At 37.5% G+C, this 20047-nt stretch overlaps 1 protein-coding gene across 2 annotated transcripts in view; it reads right to left on the bottom strand.

The window, feature by feature from the left end:
* arhgef18b (rho/rac guanine nucleotide exchange factor (GEF) 18b) overlaps positions 1–19769 on the bottom strand; it is a 41417-nt gene extending 21648 nt beyond the window's left edge. Inside the window, exons 1-10 of one of the 2 annotated variants that reach the window (XM_084416611.1) lie at positions 19608–19769; positions 15854–15975; positions 14929–15383; positions 14615–14765; positions 14178–14301; positions 13709–13760; positions 12753–12797; positions 10717–10794; positions 10521–10632; positions 9821–10022 (exon numbers count right to left, since the gene is read on the bottom strand). In XM_084416611.1, coding sequence (XP_084272737.1) covers positions 9821–10022; positions 10521–10632; positions 10717–10794; positions 12753–12797; positions 13709–13760; positions 14178–14301; positions 14615–14765; positions 14929–15095 — 931 coding nt within the window. In that variant the 5' untranslated portion in view covers positions 15096–15383; positions 15854–15975; positions 19608–19769. The remainder of the gene's footprint in view (positions 1–9820; positions 10023–10520; positions 10633–10716; positions 10795–12752; positions 12798–13708; positions 13761–14177; positions 14302–14614; positions 14766–14928; positions 15384–15853; positions 15976–19607) is intronic. The other variant, XM_084416612.1, reaches the window with a different exon arrangement.
* Between the last annotated feature and the right edge of the window lie 278 nt (positions 19770–20047).

The raw sequence follows: 20047 nt of genomic DNA on the forward strand, positions 1-20047 counted from the left end.
TAGAGGTCTTCACTGGTCCACTTGGATCCAAAAACCCAGGGTCCGAACCGAGAGGGTTCAGGTCCAAAACTTTGACTAGTGCCTCGGACACGGGTCGGATCTGATATTAGCAGCATCAGGTCTCGGGAAATTTAAAATAAATGTGATTTTACCGAACGGACCGGAGAAGAATTATTTTAAAATGTGCCAACTTTCCACTATACGTTTCAGGTGTTTAACAGGTATATTTATTATCTAAAACAAATAAATATGAAATAATTATGACAACGAGGTTATTATCCCCCTTCTTCTCTGTCAATACGCACTTTCAGGGCTTCAGACTAACATTTGAGAGCAGTAGCACCGGTGCCACTAAGTTCTACAGATGGTGGCGCCAGCATCTGATTTGGTAGCTTTAATCATAAAGTATTAATAAATGCAGTTACTAATAATATTACATGTCTGTTTATTGGAAATGTAACAGTAAAGCATTGAGCTTGAATTGAGATGCTGATCAAATTTACTTTTATTAACAACAGCAACGTGCAAAAGCCTCATTTTATAGGCACATTTTTTAAAAAATATTGTACTCTTATTAAATATTGTACTCTTATTAATTACAACTCTTATTGTACTCTTACCCATTGTTCTTCTATAGTATCCACTGAACTGACCGACACCTTAAGTGATTATAAAAGGAGCGCTCTTTACTTGCTTTGTGTAAGTCGGTCGCAATTTGAAGAAAGAGTTTTTGGTTAATAAACAGAAAAAAAAAAAAAAAATGTATATAATAATCAACATTTGTTTTTTCTCATGAAAAATAATATTAAAAAGTGCTGTCAAATCGATTAACTGTGATTAATCACATCTAACATAAAAGTTTGTAAATATAAGTTTGTGTATATAAAACACATCTGTTCTCTATATCAGTTATCGGACACAAAACAAATATGGCATAAATAATAATAATTATTACTTTTATTGTTATATTAAAATATTTATAATGTAAACATCTTTATTGTGGTAGTATAATGATCAGGGTTATTGTTTTATAGATAAACAATTAATAAAAAATAAAATAGACATAAAAAAAAAAATCTTTTCTGCATATGCGGCGGACTTCTTGAATATAATTGACTCTTTTAATCTGATACAATGGGTTAAAGAACCTACACACAATCAAGGCCACACGCTGGACTTAATACTATCTTTTGGTCTGTCTATAATTGATACTGAAGTGATTGAATCTCCGATTTCTGATCATTTTCCAATCATGTTTAAAATGTCTCTCCCCGCAATTCCTTGCAGAACTGTCTCTGACACTAAACAGGTCCGTGTGTACTCACCTCGATTCTGCGAGGCTTTTACTGAACGCTACAATGGAAATATTTTCTCTTTGTCCCATGAGTTTTTATTATCTGATTTAGATGTTGAGCAGCATCTTGAATCTATAAACACTGTATGGTTGGAAACACTGAACGATGTTGCACCTTATAGGTCTCTAAAGCCGAAGCGTAAATCAGAGCCTTGGATAGATCATGACATTCGCGCCTTGAGACAATCATGTAGGAAAGCAGAAAGGAAATGGAAGAAGGACAAACTGCAAATATCTTTTAATATACTTAAAAACTGTTTGTTGATATACCAGAACGCTGTTAAGAAAGCCAAGTCTCTCTATTTTTCTAACTTGATTGAAAAACACCATCAAACTCCTAGAGTTCTCTTTTCGATTATAGACTCAGCACTTAATCCCTCTGTACAGATTTTTAACAATGCGACCAATGCATTATGCAAAGATTTTTTTAAATTATTTTGGGACCAAAATTACCAATCTTAGAGCTAAAATACAAGTGACCCAGGGTGAAATGACATTGCTAAAGAGTCCTTCGGCCTCTTGGACCACTTTTAATTCCATCTCTCTGCAATCTCTTAAAGAAGTAATTACTAAGTTAAAAATCTCCCCTAGTCCCCATGACATTATACACCCCCGCTACTTAAAGCAATTAATTGATACTGTAGGATCAGGGCTTGTATCTCTACTTAATAACTGTCTGAAAGCAGGGGTTATCCCTGAGAGCTTAAAAATGGCCACAGTCACCCGTGTATTAAAGAAATCTACACTGGATCCTTCTATTTTAGCAAACTTTCGGCCTGTTTCTGTTCTACCTTTCATCTCTAAGGTGATGGAAAAAATTGTCTCTCTGCAACTACAATCGTTTTTAACTAACAATTACATCTATGAGACCTTCCAATCAGGTTTTAAAACACTGCATAGTACGGAAACGGCCCTTGTAAAAGTTCTAGATGACATTTTAATGGCTACTGACTCGGGAGATTCTGTCATGTTAGTTATGTTAGACCTGTCTTCAGCCTTTGACACCGTCGATCATGACATTCTCATCTCTCGCTTGGAGTCCTATGTGGGGCTTGGAGGAATGGTGAGGTCTTAAATTGGTTCAAATCTTTTTTAACCAATAGAACTTTTTCGGTTAAAATAGGAAATTTTAATTCATCATCACGCAAGCTAACCAGTGGTGTACCGCAGGGGTCTGTTCTTGCACCTACTCTCTTCTCTCTCTCTATCTGCTTCCCTTGGGATCTATCTTTAGGAAACATAATGTTTCTTTCCACTGCTACGCTGATGATATGCAAATCTATCTGCCTCTGACCTCCGAAAATGAGCATGCTCTTAGTTGTTTATCCGCGTGTCTGGACGACGTAAAATCATGGCTCTCAAAAAATGTCCTTTTTTTAAATTCAGATAAAACGGAAATTATTGTCTTTAGCCCCTCCGAAACTAGTAGACAAAACTCTGAAAATTTGGAGTTCTCAAATCTGAGTATCTCATCCCAAGTGCGTAATCTGGGTGTGATGATCGATAATAGTCTGAAATTTGACAGACTGAAATTACCTCTGTAGTGGGCTCTAGCTTTTTCTATCTACGCTCTCTCTCTAAAATTAAATCTTTTCTCTCTAACGCCTCTTTAGAGGTCGCTGTCCATGCCTTCATAACATCGAGGCCGGACTACTGCAACTCTCTATATTATGGTGTTGCTAAGACTCAAATTTCACGCCTACAAGTCGTTCAAAACGCAGCAGCGAGATTCCTGAAGGGATGTAAAAAGTTTGAGCATGTTACACCCCTCTGAGATCCCTACATTGGTTACCGGTTCAGCATAGAATTGAATATAAAATTCTATTACTGGTCTACAAATCACTAAATAATCTTGCACCATTATACCTGTCGGACCTACTTCACCTATATACCCCTAAGCGAGGGCTTAGATCGGAAAACAAATTCCTCCTTCAGATTCCCAGAACCCGCTTGAAAAACAGGGGCAATAGAGCGTTTGAAGTGGCGGGCCCCACGTTGTGGAACAAACTCCCAATCCAAATTAAAATGGCTTCCACTTTATCTGAGTTTAAATCTGCTCTGAAAACTCATCTGTTTGATTCAGCTTTTAATATGTAATTGGATTTTTGTATTTATTGATTACAAGTGATCATTGATTGTTTTATTGTGTATTTGATCGTAATTATTGTACAGCACTTTGGTCGGTTGACAGCCGGTAGTAAATGTGCTCTATAAATAAACGGAACTTGAACTTGAACATATCAGCAATGGGACACATAAAAATTACCGCTAACAATTTGGTTAACATGAACTAACATTAACAATACTTACATAATTTATTAATGTTAATCTCAACATTTACTCATTTACTTTTAAGATAAAAAAAGAACATTTTTATTAAGTAACAATTGCTTTAAAATATATATATTTACTCTATTTATTTGATACATACATTAGGTAAGGGATAATGTACATCTGCTCCACTTCGCGTAGGGATCCTCATTACCCTGTCGGGGTTTATTCTGAGATAACAACCGGATGTAGGCCTACATTATCTGTACCGCTTATCACACGGCTACTTCCCACATAAGTAAATAATTAGACACGAAATATTGATCTGAGTAATTTATTAGGTCTTTAAACGCAAAGCTTCCGCGGAGAGAGCAGTCGCTATAGCGCGGCAAGTTCAAACTAGACAGACATTTAAGAGATACGGTTTACAGGCATTCCACGGCATTTCGCCACATACATAATTATGGAGATAAAAGATATTGATTTCAGATTAAACTGTTTTAAAATCGTACCTGTTTGTATCTTATAATCCAACAGTGTACAAAACAACAGACACAAAATGGAGTCCACGATACTAGATGGCATAATTAAATAACTGTATAAAAAATATTGATTTGACTGAGTTTTAATATTTTATTAGCTCACCAAATGCAAAACTTCCACGAAGAAAAACCGTTCCTAGCAAGTGTATAGCCTAGCGCTGCTGACTTCAGTAACCCGGATGAGCCGCGTTATCTGTTTTCAGCGGTTGTTATCTGGGAATAACTTACAGCTGGATGGCGATTGACCAATCAGAATGCCGTGCAATAACTAACGTTAACAAATGAGACCTTATTGTAAAGTGTTACCAAATTCTCTGTATAATTTCTGCCATTAAAAGCAATATCGGTTGATTTTTAGTTGGCTATTTTTTCTTCATGAGAAACATAAAAACATATTTATTTGAGCGATTTAGCTGTTTAATGTAATTCTTTTAGCAATAAACGACTTCTGTCTATGATCAGCATTAAGGAGGCTTTATCAAGAGAGCATCTTTAACACGGAACAGGAACTAGAACTCAACGAGGATCAGTCATAATCCCGTTATCACATCACATGATCCGCTCGCCGGAATGTAAACGTGGGCCGAATGCACACAGTGTTTTTAAGAAGAACCACACGCTCTGACAAAGACATAAAACGAGCTTGTGTGACAAAAGCGAGGTGAACCTGAGGCATGCGGAGGGGGAGAATCCCTGAACGGGGCGGCTACTGCCAAACGCAATTAAAGCATGTGACCCGTGCAGAAAAACCCCGGAGAAACCAGCCTAAGAAGGGCTACACGAGGACAGAAGGAACCGAAACATCATCACTCCTCCAAAAACAGACCAAAAAGTGCTTAGAAAGGACAAGAATCAAAACCACAAGAAATCAACTGTCAAGAATACTCAAACATTTACTAATAAAATGCATATCTGTCACTGCACAAAACTAATCTGCTTCATATCAGTCATAAAAACCAACACTGGCTGATCTTTAGTCTTTAATAATAACTGTTTTCGGTTAATAAATAGACACTCAAAAATATTAAATAATATAATAAAAAAATTTCCTCATGAAAAATGATAGAAAATCAAATCGCTTAATCGCATCTAACATAAAAGTTTGTAATATATATATATATATATATATATATATATATATATATATATATATATATATATATATATATATATATACAAACTTCCATGTTAGATGCGATTAATCGATATGAGCGCACAAAAATAAAATAATCTAATAAATTCTTCAGCCAAACCCAGACCAAGCAAAGATTGCAAGACTGAATAATTCATAATTATAAGACAGGATGTAATATTCAACACACTGTCACATTAAAAAACTAATTTAATGTTAGATCCTAAAAAATGACATGATCTTGTCTAACTATTTTAGATTACAAAAGCAAATCTGCATAAACAATGGCATAATCATAATTATTATTATTATAATAGTAATAATAATTTAAAATATTTACATTACATATGTCTATTGTTGTAATAATATAATAACCGTTTAGTTGTTGTCAAAAAAGCAGAAATGAACAATAAAATTTCAACATTGGTCAAATTTTAGTTTTTAACAATTGGTTAATAAATAGAAAGTTCAAAACATTATAATAATACTTAATGCCTAATTTTGTCTTTTTTATAGCAATATGATAAAAAAATATATATAATAGGCTAATAATTCATCCAAACTAAGACCAGAAAAAAAAATCAAAGACTGAATTATAATGACACAGAATGTAATATTAAACACATTGTTACAAAAAAATATATAATTTTATGTTAAACCAGAACCAAAATACATTAATAAAATGATATGATTACAATTCACTTTTATTTTTTAAGTTATGTTAACCTATGTTTCTAACTTGTCGGACTTCTATAGAGGGTTGGTGGTGGAGGCAACCACTCAGAACAACCACCCAGAAGACCCTAGCAACCACAGAACAACCATCCAGAAGACCCTAGCAACCACAGAACAACCATCCAGAAGACCCTAGCAACCACAGAACAACCATCCAGAAGACCCTAGCAATCCAGAAGACCCTAGCAACCACAGAACAACCATCCAGAAGACCCTAGCAACTCATTCTGGTGGGAACCTTACGTAATTTTTGATTAGTTAGGTCTTATATTGTAAACATGTTACATCTTTATGCTAAAACACAAAAATCTAATTGAATTAAACCATCCAAATGAACGAGTATGAACAAAAGCCGTCTGAATAAAACAAGTTTGAAGTCCTGCGTAACACTGCCTTGCTCGACTAGCCAATGAAACTAAACACAGCGGACAGCTGACCTCTCAGCAAACTTTCAACTGTTTCAACGCGACTGTCATTTAAAAAGTTTCAAAAGAGACACCTGTAGCTAAACAATCCCCTGCGTGAAGTAAAAAACAGACGTTTGTAAAGAGTTTGAACGTGTTTTAGCTGCTGTGTGTTTATTAGCTCTGTTAGCAAACACCTGTTGCGCTGAATAAACTCACCGTTTATGACGCCGTCACGCGCGTTGCGATCGCATCACCTCAAACATCACTCAGGTTACTATGACAGCCACACAAAAAGACACAACGCATCACTTGGCAACCTAAAAAAAAAAAAAAAACCCTGCGGCAATCGCGACTGATGTATGTAGATTGACTGTCCCTGCACTGCGCCGCGCGGCATTATGGGAAAAGAGGCGCATTCCACAGGCTGAGTCCCACATTTAAAGGGACAGGCGCGAGTTTCACTGAATGGAGTGGAAAGTGTCTATGGTCGATGAATAATGAATAATTCTACAATATATAGTTGTTTAGATATAAATATGAAAATGCTTTTATAAAATATATTTGACCATTTATATCTTCTATATATATATTCATTTTCCATGGATGAGGTTTGTAAAATTATATATAGTTATGTGGTTTTATATATATATATATATATATATATATATATATATATATATTTATTAAATATTCTATCCATCCAACCACTCATCCATCATTTTATGATTCACCAAAAGATAAATAAGGAAATATTGAAAAATACATAAACATAGAAATTGTGTGTGTATTTTAAATATACTGATACCAATAAATTTACTTTTGTACATTATTCTAATGTCTTTTTCTAATGTCTTCGCTTTGTTTATACAATAATTTTTTATTATCTGTTTAATCTTAATCTTTTTATTAGCTCTTTTTTGTCGAACCAAAACATGCATACATATGTTAGTGCTGTCAAATTAAATGCATTTAAGTTTTCTAAAATAAAAGTTTGTTTATATAATATATGTGTACACACACACACACACACACACACACACACACACACACACACACATATATGTATAAATATAGCAATATATATACACACACATATATTATATAAACACATACTTTTATTTTAGAATTGATTAATATCGATTAACCACATCCACCAATTTAAAGAAGGCATAAATATATATATTTATATAGTGCAGTAATATAAATGTGCAGTAAATATCTTTTTAATTTATATCAACTTAATTTCCTATATTTCCTAAAAAAAAAAAAAAATCCTTATATATATATATATATAATAAATATACCATATAGGCTACTTGATATATATTTTCAAATATTTTCGAATAACCATGGAAATGTTACTAGCCCTGATCTCCCATACTTACAAGATGAAGCCATCCATAATTTCATTTTATTAATCCATCTGTCTGAATCCATAATTTGCAAATCCATCAAAAGTGATTTGTAGATGATGGCATATGATGCCGCATCAGTGGTCTAGTGTAATATTTCAGCGTCACACTAGTGATTACTTTATGTAATAAAGCTGTACTGGTGAACGGTCAAATGAATTGAACACTGGACAGAGAGGGTCCTTCCTCTGAATCCTCAAGTCTGAGGAAATACATCAGCATGACTTGTTTAATAAACAGTGCCATGCAAAGAGTCATATGTAATATTTCCCAGTCGCCACCAAATGACAAATTTTAAAGCTGGTACTGGGTGATTGCGCTTTTGTCACTCTGAATATAAACACATGAGTCACTCTTAGGACATCCACACTGGCGATGACAGTGGAGAATACATTTTATATAATAATGTGTGTATGTGTGTGTGTGTGTCAATTTCATTTTATAAATTAATTTTAATGCATTCAATGCATATATACATAAACATTATGAAATATTAATATATTTTATTATACTGTATATTAACATTTTATTCAAGTAGTTTTGAGAAAATAAAAATAAAGATATTCCTTTATGTACCCAAAAGTGTAAAAATATCTCTTTTTAAAACATTCTTATTTGATAGAATAAAATATGAGGGGATTTCCCATGCCGCTGAGGACTTTAAAGTGACGGACCGTAACAAACAAATGAGTTACAGCAACACTTTTGTTTCTCCTTTTCTATAAGTCTTGCACCCTGCTGACATTGGCAAAGCATTACATATAAAAAGAAGGTTTCCCAAAATAGGGAAACAAACAGTCAACAAATGAACTCATAGTTTCTAAATGATCATCTGGGACTTACTGAAACAACTTTACTTGTGACTTGGACTTCAGTCATTATTAAACACCAACGCCTGCTGAAGTAATAACCCGGCATCTTACAACTTAGTGATTCTTAAAGGGACAGATTACCTACAAAATTAAAATATGTCACTATTAACCACCCTCACGTCATTTAAAACCCACGCAACTTACTCTCTCGAGTGGGAGACAAAAGGAGAATTTCTGAAGAACATTATTTTCCATACAATGACAGTGAATGGGGACTGCGGCTGTCAAGCTCCAAAACAACAACAAAAATACCAGCAAAGTAGTCTGATTTTCTTAAATCTTGATCTGTTTCTCACACAATTATCATATGACTCCAAAAAACTTGGGATATAGTAATTTATGATACATTTATCCTTGTTTTGGAGCATTTCTAAAGAATATCCAGGCCGCTGTTTTCCATATAATGACAGTGAATGGGGACTGCAGCTGTCAAGCAGCAAAACAACAAATAACACCTGCAAAGTAGTTTGATTTTCTTAAAACTTGATCTGTTCCTCACTTAACTTATTATATGACATCAAAAGACTTGTGATATAGTAATTTAGACTGTGTTTATTACACATTTATGCTTGTTTTGGAGCTGGATAGCTCCAGTCCCTATCTGCTTTCATTGTAAGAAATAGTGCGGTGTGAATATCCAATAAAAAACTAATGAAATGAATGAAATGAAAGAATGAAAGAAAGAAAGTCACAGAGGTTTGGATCTACATGAGAGTTAATAAATAATTACCATTTTAATTGAGGGTGAAGTAACAAGAACATCCTCTTTTAAGCTCCCTCAGTCACTAGAAACCTGACAATATCAAACTAGTCCATCTGCACGCAAACCTGTAGTTTTCCGCAGCACAAAGCTGGTTGCAAAACAGCCGAAGCACAAGCAACTCTGCATCATGTGACTGAACAAGTCAGTAGGTCAAGCGTCTGCTGCTTTATCAGTCCTTATGATCTAACGAAAACCCATGAAAGATGCAAAAGCCTCATCAAAATAAGAAGGGGTTTACTGTGACATGCGTTGTGGTGGGAGCAGAGCTGCGCGTGTCGCATGAGTAGCGGAGCAGATGCGCGTGTGCGCAGGTGTGTGTTTGTGTTACTCACTCAAACACTGCAGGCCATGCTTCCCCTGCAGGGTCTTGCTGCACAGCGAACATGTCGCCCAGCTGGAAAATGAGCCAGGCTCGAGCTGATGGCCGCTCACACTGCGGCGCCGCACTTTCTCACGCTGTCTCAGCTCTTTCTCTCTCTCCTTCTCTCTCTCTCTGCCTTTCTCTTTGTGCTGCTCTTTCTCTCGAGTCTTACCCTGAAAACAGAGAAATCAAGAAATGTGAAGTGTTATCTTCTGATAGTAAAAGTTTTTGTCTATAACGTGTCAAGGTCATATTTCACAACACATAAATATAACCTTTAAATATTTAAATCTTTTATGTCTACATATATATCAACATATCATATATTTATAGCTACATTTTTATGACTTAAAAGTGTGTGAATCTAGAGAAATAACAGACAGACAGACAGACAGACAGACAGACAGATAGATAGATAGATAGAGATAGATAGATGTTTTATTAAAGAACAGATAATATACAATTGGCACATTGTCTGGTTTAAAGAACAGGTTAAAACTTCCCCCTAGTCAGCATGAACAAGTTTAATATCGTTCTACAGTACATTCAAGAAAAGGAGGAAGTTGCAAGGACACAGAAGTTGCAGTAAAGTTCTGCTGAAATGAACATGATTGTATCCCACGGCAGAAACACAGTCTGAGCATGAGTAATGTCAGCGTGTGTTTGATTACTTTGTCTTTGTTGAAGGATCCAGTCATGCGGTTTCTCAGTGAGCTCAGAGTCCGCTTGACTTTGGTGCCTTTTTCCGGACGCTCTGGTCTTTCCTCCTCTTCATCGTCATTTCTACAAAAACACACACCAAACCCAATTAAAATTGATTAAAAGTATATGCAGTACAAATTAGGTCAAAGAAGGTCAAATACTTACCCAATGGCGAGAAACTCGTACCACGTGACACTCCCCGTCACCTCTTTTCTTTCTACGCTTGAAATTCTGCGTTTAGCTCTGAGGAAAAATCCGAGATTCAGTATTCAAGACTCTCTATTGGTAACATATGCATGCTTACTACAAGAAAACTTTATGTTCGGAATGGCATACTACCATACTAGTCCAACTAATTTTGCAGTATGCAGTATATGCATAACCTACAACTTTGCCAAATTGTACAGTATACAACAAACTCAACCTTCCATATTTCCAAACTGCAATTTTACTGCCTATACTGTAAAAAAAAAATTATGATCAATAAGTTATGATAACATGTTTTTACATTGCTTTAACTCATCAAAATAAGTTAAGCAATTTTCTACTTTTTTGTTATTTTAAGTCAGTTTAATGTAATTTAAAGGAACACTCCACCGTTTTTTGAAATAGGGTTTATTCACCTTCTTTCCTACATTTAGATAGGTGGGCAAATGCATTTTTGTCTCAGTGCATGCATTGTTTTAGTTTGACAGGGTCGGCGCTAGCTTAGCTTAGCATAATGAATGGAATCCTTTGTTGCCAGCTAGCATGTCCTGAGTAAAAGTGATATAAAAAATAAAACAAACCCACCTAATTACTTCTTGTGGCCTGCGTATTCACAACAAGTACAAATAGCGATGCAGATTAACACTAGGTGATTTCCTATGCAGATATTGACTTGGGACTATATTAGGGGGAAGCACAGGCAAAGCACTGCTACTTGGGCGCAGAGATATCACGCCCAAGTAGCAGTGCTTCGCCTGTGCTTCCCCCTAATATAGTCCTTAATATATAAGTCAATATCTGCCTAGGAAATCGCCTAGTGTTAATCTGCATCGCTATTTGTACTTGTTGTGAACACGCAGGCCACAAGAAGTAATTAGTTGTTTTTTTTTTGTTTTTTTTATATCACTTTTACTCAGGACATGCTAGCTGGCAACAAAGGATTCCATTCATTATGCTAAGCTAAGCTAGCGCCGACCCTGTCAAACTAAAACAATGCATGCACTGAGACAAAAAAGCATTTGCCCACCTATCTAAATGTAGGAAAGAAAGTGAATAAGCCCTATTTCAAAAAACGGTGGAGTGTTCCTTTAAGTTGAAGTGACTTAAAAATCCAAGTTGATTATACTTAAAAATTTAAGGCAGCAATTTTTTTTTACAGTGTACTTGACTTATTTGATTGATTGTACAACCAAAAACAATTTTTGTTTAACAATTTAACAAAAAGTTTCAATAATTTTTTGGAAAAAAACATAATTACCGAATTATACACACAACATTTGAGGTCATGTGACAATGTGCATACTACATACATATAATGTAGTATATACAGTAGTACAGTATGCAGTAAGCAGTATGCTAGTATATACAAAATTTTAATGTTCGAAATAGTATACTACCATAATATTTAGATTTTTGTTTTTCAAATGCACATTTTTTGCATCCCACAATGCAACATGCTTGAAACCTCAACCTCAATTTTTACCATCTCTGGGTCTACCACCCAGACTGCCAGTACACACAATGTAGCACACATACTTTTTAAATGGTTTCTTATGCTCTTTTAGAAAAAAAACTTAATTAGTACACAGAAGTATGGAGTGTGTACGGCGCAGTATGCAGTATGCTAGTATGCTAGTTTTCCATTCCGAACACAGCCTCTTGCTAGCCTGCTGTTAGAAGCATCAGTGTCTATGCAAATGTTTCATGACCCTGTTAAAAGCACGCTCTGGTTTCTCATGTAGGTTTTTGAGATAAAACAAGGACATCTCAACCAGGAAAAGCCTTACCAGGTTTAAAAATACAGCAAGAGTGGTAAGCACAGAAGATAAAATACGTCATACACATGCAAACGAACACAACATTTTCAAGACAGGCGAGTGACAAACAATACTTTCTATTTTGGGCCTGCAAACCAAACGTGGGCCAGTGGCACTCATGTTAATGTTGTTAGTTTGTAGGAGGGTACGGCAGGCTCCTTCACACTGTTTACTTACCCATGATACTGCTTAAGCTCCTGTAGAACTTTCTGTACCATCAGCCTGAGACAAACAAGACACCGAGGCTAAGTATGTGTGGCAGTGGGAGGGCACACGGCGGGCCGCTGTCCAAATAAAACCATCAGCACAAAATCTACTGCCTAGCTCACACATGCAGGGGCAGACTACATCACCGGTGGGCTAGAGTCAAATCTCCCACAGCTTTCCTTTAGCATAACTGAAAAATGCCCCAAAAAGTTGCAAAAATGCAACGATTACTTTATCCACTGTAGCTTTTTTTCTTTTATTTTCATGTCTATTAGCTTCGATGCTAATCTATATGCTAGTGTGCTCCTTAAAGCTGATATTCATTCAATGATCTGTATATAACCTTCTAGGGTCATACTCATAGGGCTGGAGCCTATCACAGTTTTTAGGCCAGAGGCACGGAAAAGCACCCTGAACCAATGGTAAGTCTATCACAGGGCTCTCACACATTCACACATCTACAGGCAATTTTGACTCTCCAATTCACCTCACCTGCATGTCTTTGGACTATGGAGGAAACCGGAGGACCCGGAGGAAACTCATTCTGAATCATTCTAAAGGGGGTCGCACACCGGACGAGAAGCACAGAGCCTCGTCTAGGACAACTCGAGGTATCGCACAGGATTTTGAACAACGTCCTGAGCTGTTGCTGGGCGCCGCCAGTGTGTGTACACTCATAGAGAATAATGTGTTCTAATTTTAAAGACGTGGCGCTGCGCGACACGGCGCTTCTCGTCCAGTGTGCGACCCCCTTAACTCATTCTGACTCATTCTGCAAGGCAGGGCTCAGCCAGGGCTAAAACCGGGGACCTTTTTGCTATGAGGCAAAAGCGCTAACCACTGAGCCACTGTGCTTCACTGACTCAAAATAATCGTGTGGTAGCAACTATGGTGCTCTTCAGCAAAACATAAATGTGGAAACTTACACATGACTTCGTCCCACCACAGGCTGCAGCCCCTCTTCCGACTCCTGCTCTTCTGGAATTCCAAACCAACACAAAGTCAGGACTATGTATACTATGAAAAGTAAAGGTTCTTTAATGGTTCTTTGCAAAACTTCAGGTTCAACAACAATATATGGCTGTATAGGGCTCTTGAGTTTCTATATAGTTCCCTGGAGGCTCAAAAAGATCTGTTACATTACAGGTTCTTCAGATTAGTGTTTCAGTTTCTCGGTTCTTGAAAGCACCATAACATGGTTTATTTGTAGAACTACAGAATAAAGAAGCTATTTGTGGAAGATGGTAAAATGGTAAATAATACTGTTTTGATCCTAGAATCCCCCCTCACAGAATTAGCATTGCATGTATCTGATTGCTTCAAAGCTAGAGCCCACGAGAACCTGATTCTTTCAGATTGGATTTGTCTGCCTAATTGTAGAATCATTTTACTAACCTCTGGCCTCTCTGGCAGCCTGCTTGGAAGTCTCCAGTATGCGGGAGACTCTGTCAGCTTGTACTTTTTCATCAGTCGCGAGAATTTCAGATCGGGAATACACTGTCCTTGCTGGTGAGGGCGGCTGCAGTCATGGTCAAAAACAAACAGTGGGAAAACATTATCAATAAGAGTTATGGCAGGAGTAGCCAACCCAGCTCCTGGAGGACTGCCTTCCTGCAGAATTCAGTTCCTAGCCTGATCCAACACTCCTGCCTGTTATTTTCAAGTAATCTTGAACACCTTGATTGGCTACAGTAGTTCAGGTGCGTTTGATTAGGGTTGATGTTAAACTCTGCAGATTAGTAGCCCTCCAGGAGCAGGAGTATGGTTTATAGAGTTATGTGAATGTCTTGCTCTGTTCATACTAAGACACAGATTTCAATAGGGACAGTTACTGTTATTTGGGGGCTTTCATTTTCCACAGCACCGGTCGTTTCTTCCACTGAGCTTTCGGAGAAGGAGGAAGATGGTAAATGGGAACTTTTGTCCAAACACTGGTCCTCTCTTTCCCCATCGCTGTCAATGTCGGCGGTGTCTAAACTGAATCTACATACATAAAACAGTGTTTTCATACATGTATACAACAGTGTCACTATGTCACTTAGCAAACAGAAGACATGTACTTCTCAGACATTTGCAGGAAATAACATCGCATTTGGCTCTGGAAATTACATTAAGACATTGGGACCAGTGAAAAAGTGTGTCTTACCTTCTGCCCAGGTCAATTGGCGACACTGGCACTTCCCAACTGTGTCTACGTGACGTGGACATAGATCTAACCAATGTAGGAAAGTTATCTGTGTCCGAGTCCTCATCTTGCCCGGATTCCGGATAATTCTGGAACTCTAAAGATCTGATAGCAACCAAGCGATCCATGGCTTCCCTTCCAGCAAAATTCAGAGAGTGGTCTATCTGGACAAGTTGATGGGTGTGGAACTCTGTGAAATCCTGCCGTGATCCACTCTCTGTTGTGGACACCGGCGGTACCAAAGGGGTAAGACCCTTGTCAGAAACAGGTGCAGTTAAGACAGGAAGTCGCGCGTCTGGTTCATCAGTGGATCCGAGCTGCAAGTCTCTGTAATATTCAGAATCTCTCAGAGAAGAGCAGAGCTCTAAAAGGTCCTCCTCACTGCTGCATTCGTCGCTCTCAGTCAAGAAGCTCCTCTGAAAATGGGAAACCCCAACAAGGTCAAGTCTAAGTGAGTCTCCTGCTGGTGTCATTCATGGACTGAAAGTGGAAGCAGTCAGCTGAACTTCTTGTGTAATGAAAAAAGCACAGGCAACTATAGCCAGCCACATTTATCCAATACTGTCACAAGGACATTCCCCATGGAGGAACCAAGGCATTGATCTACACTACTCTTTTAACTTCAGTTTCAGTCTGTTCCTCTCAGAAATCTATTCAGAAGTCTTATATGTAGTGCACTAATCATATAGACTATTTTTGGTGAACCTAATTTTGCTGGGTCAACATCCTTGATGATCTTGGAACAACATTACTGGCAACCAATCAGTTTGACGATTTAGGGCTAATGATGTGGTTAAGTTTAAGACTGGGTTAGGGGCTGATGCATCATTCTCATCAACCAAACATTTCCCCTAGTTTAATGATTAGGTTATGTTTAGGGTCTTACCTTGTCCTCAGTAGAACTGCTGAAGAAGACATCTTCTGGGATGGAAGCCGGGGACAAGGAAGAGGACGAACTGGGTGCTGAGACCGGGGCACGAATTTGAGTGCATGGTTTGCAGTCTGAAGCTGAAACACAAACAGTTCCACCATGAATTTTGCTAGGAATATTATCCGCAACTGTGAGAACCCTTGTTCTTGTGTTGCTTTTAATGAGGTGCCTTATCAAACATATTGTTGCTGTCACTTTCTGTGAACCAGACAAAACTAATTAAGAGTGGTGTGAGATTCTGGATGTCTAATTACATCATATCTCTGGTTTATTTGTGAGGATTGTGACAAAGCAATAATAGAGATATGGTTCTGGATAGCCAGTATGACGGCATACCCTAAATAAAAACCTTCTAACTTCAAGCAGCTACTGTCAGATCTTATCAGTGGCTTCCATTAACTCTAGCATATTACATAAACACACAGCTGGAGTTAGTAGAACCTGGAAGCATTTCCCAGTAAACAGAAGATCTTAATCTGATGTGAAATGGAAGCACTAGTTTACAGAGGCAAAACTTTGTGTTGTGTTTGATAGCAGGTATATAATAGCTGAGAGCCTGGTGTCATAGGAGAACCTATGGTTCTTCAAGAAGCCATCTAAATACTTATGCTTCCAAAGAACCAACAAATGCATGACTTTTCCTTTACTTGGAACCAATTCGCCGACCTGAGGAACATACGAATTTGAAAATGAACTTGCTTATTCTCCAAAGTAGCCATATAACCAACTGTAGAACCCCCAAAGACCCTGTATTTTCGAATATAGACACAACGTTCACCATCTTTTGAGATTTACAAAGATTTGGGATCACCATCATTGGAGATTTGCTAAATTATCCTTCAGCTCTTAAGAACTTATCTTGGAGTAAAATGAAGGCTCATCAGAACTGTGGCTTTGCTGAAGTGACCTTTCTCAGATATATATCAGAGTACCTGTTGATTTGATAACGACAATAATATGGACTATGACAAAACCCAGACACCAAAGTCCAAAGCAAAACCTTTCTCCTTCACCGACCGCATGTCCTTAAACGATGGATGAATGAAGCCTACAGTACTTTCTGGCGTAAATCATCCCGGCCCTAGACGAATGACAGAGTCTGAGTGCGGTGAGGTGGTTTGTATCTGAATCAGACACGTGATATGTAAACTATAAGAGCACCATGATGCTTGTCATGTTCAAATATCCTTTTATGGCTGCCCCCTTCTTACCATATGCTCCAACATGAATACTTAAAGGGGCCTCCCAGCTTTTACAAGGGTTACTGTAGGTCTACCGCAGAAAACTTATGTTTTTCACACACTCCAATGTCTGTGCACAACACTAACATTCAAAATTGTATTTTGGTCTAAATAAAATCAAAATAGCTCACCCGTGCCATGTACCTGAGTAGCCGAATCTGTGGAGGAAGCTAAATGTTTGCCAATAGCAATTTGCAGAATTATGTTATGTGAGTCTTGAGCTTTTCCAAGAGGATTACAGGGGCAACCCCAAAGCTGTAAAGCAATGCATAGCTCCATGAAGTTACCCTCTCTAAAAATGCACACAATATTTTGAGCTTCATTAACAGATGCTTTCCATCAAAAGCAACTTGAGTACACTACTTTGAACTGGTGTGACTTCTGTTAGAACTTCTTCTGTTTTTTGAGTCTGTCCAACTGTCTAGATAGACAGACAAAAAGATAGAGAAGCTCAATGTTTTGGAGCAAATGTGCTAATGGCTAACAGCTAAAAGCATGTTTTGTTTTCGTTTTCTCTTGTATCTGTGTCAAAATTTAAACGTACATCAATTAATGAGCTCATGGCTCAGAGTATTATGCACTATCCACTAGGCTTGTGTTATATTTGAATAGTTTTGGAGTCCAGTGATTTCCAGTTATAGCTCTAAATGACTGTAATAACACAATCCCACACAATCGTCAAGAGTGTGAAATGTGGTTTTGTCTGTGCTAATACATAGTCAGATGATGAGAGCTGCATGCAAGAATGCACCTCGTTTGCAGTGTGACCGGTCCTCTTGAGCAGCAGTGGTCTGACAGACCACAAACTCGTGTACCATCACATCAGTGACATACTCAACCACATTCAAACAAAGGAACTGTCAACTATTTATAGTTTAAGGATGAAACGACGACCACACCACTGCACAACTGTAGATACACATGGCTGATTTTGTTCACTTCAAAAAGCCAACACAAAACAATATACCATAGTTCAAAATAAGCATTTACTTTATATATTCCTATGTAGGTACTACCATGTTTTTTTGGGTCAGAAATAGCAAAGAAAGAAAGAGTGGAAAAGAAAGATGCCAGAGATCCAGAAAGACAAAATCATCCTCTCTACCTCTTTTGAAGGACCATCGTTTCATCCATGAGAATGAGGGCCAGGAGTTGTGGAGAGGTTGATCTGCCATGTGGACGGTGCGGGTCTCTCCCAGAGGAGTTAGTGAGCGAGATATCAGGAAAACTAGAGTCCCACAGCAGGATCAGAGGAGAGAACCGCCAGGGATTAACTAACATATGATTTAAAGTCAAGAGGCACGGAAGCGAGGGCTCACAGCCAGAGAGTGGGAGGGATGAAAGAGAGAAAGGAAGCACCGCTGGATCTGAACAGGAGGGAATTAATTTTAACGGTACAAAAAAATGGTACCATGGTATCAGGTGGTAAATACCATGGTATTGTCCCTTCAAAGATTGTTTGGATACTTAAATCCCACTTATTACATATTATTGTTTTGTTTTGCAAAAGTTCATCTTTTCTGCTGACATCATCAAGGTCAGTTATTTTTAGACCCCTCCCCTTCAATATTCTGCCATATAGAGACACTTTTCACCATCCAATCAATTCCTGGTGGATGAAGTCCTTCCCAATATTATTTCTTATTTTAGATAACCTTGTTTTAATCCGAAATATCACAGATAATGGCACTAAAATGTAAAAATGTTAATTTTAAGTGTGGCCTAAATGCCCAATTGGGCTTATGCATATACCACGGTTTTGTGTAAATGGTATATTCATACATCATTGTATTTCTATCAAAAATATACAAATAAAGAAATACAAATACCAAAAGTACTATGGTAATACCATGGTATTCTTTGAAGTACCATGGAGTACCATATAAAAATCATGGTACAAAAATGAATTTCAAAGTCTGATACCATCACACACACCACCTCCAAAAAACCACAGTGATACCATGGTAATTTCTTTTTTGCAAAATGGACGGAAATGAAATGTACAACTGTGTGTGATCTGGTGTACAAGACTGAAAGTGGAAAACACAATCTGTGATGCACCAAAGAGGGTAATGATGGTTGCTCTTGAAAAATGACCTTTCTTTTCAACCAACGTCAAGTATGATTTCCTACACTTTGTCATGCAGTTGCACCACACTGATCTGCACTATACCACAGTATTTCTGCTTAGACAGTTCCTTAAATGAAACCGATGAAGCAATAATGGTAGAAAGCACCGGTGAAATCCATCAAGTTGAGATAATGTTGAGTTCTTGTAGGTCAAAATATCCAAACTACATTCAAAACATAGTTTAACTCGAGGTTAAACCCATTAGCTAAAGGTTGCATGATAGCATCTCAGCTTATCTGGAACTGAATAAGATAATGAATTACCAAGCACAGATTCAGTTTAAAATTAGCACTTCTTGTGTATAAACTAAAAAGCGGAAAAAAAAAAGTGTACTCACCCCAATCCAAAGAGATAAAAAGCAATCCACAACTAGCAAAACGTCCTCTTCTGAGGCTCACACAACCGACTTTCTGCCAGCTGAAATGTCTGAAAAGAGCAGAGAGGCTGCGTTAACCACAGCCTAAAACACACAACACTGCTACAACTTCCTCTTCACACTGACATCTAGCACAGGCACATGGCCTTTACATGAACACCCATACGGGGCCCTTCTATTTGGATGTGATACCATCAAAACGTGTTGATGAGGGACGTCAGAATTCAAACTGTACAAAACCAATGTTTTTTTGCTTGTGCATGTGATGATGTGATAGTTGCAACATTCTCACACGAATGAGTGCAGGGTTTAGAAAAGATAAGCGGAACTCAAACACTGGTGGTTAACGTGGTAAACAAACCTCTTTTTGAAGAGTTTGTTAAAACTAGCAGCTCTTCACA

Source organism: Rutilus rutilus, assembly GCF_951802725.1.
Source record: "Rutilus rutilus genome assembly, chromosome: 8".
Lineage (NCBI taxonomy): Eukaryota > Metazoa > Chordata > Actinopteri > Cypriniformes > Leuciscidae > Rutilus > Rutilus rutilus.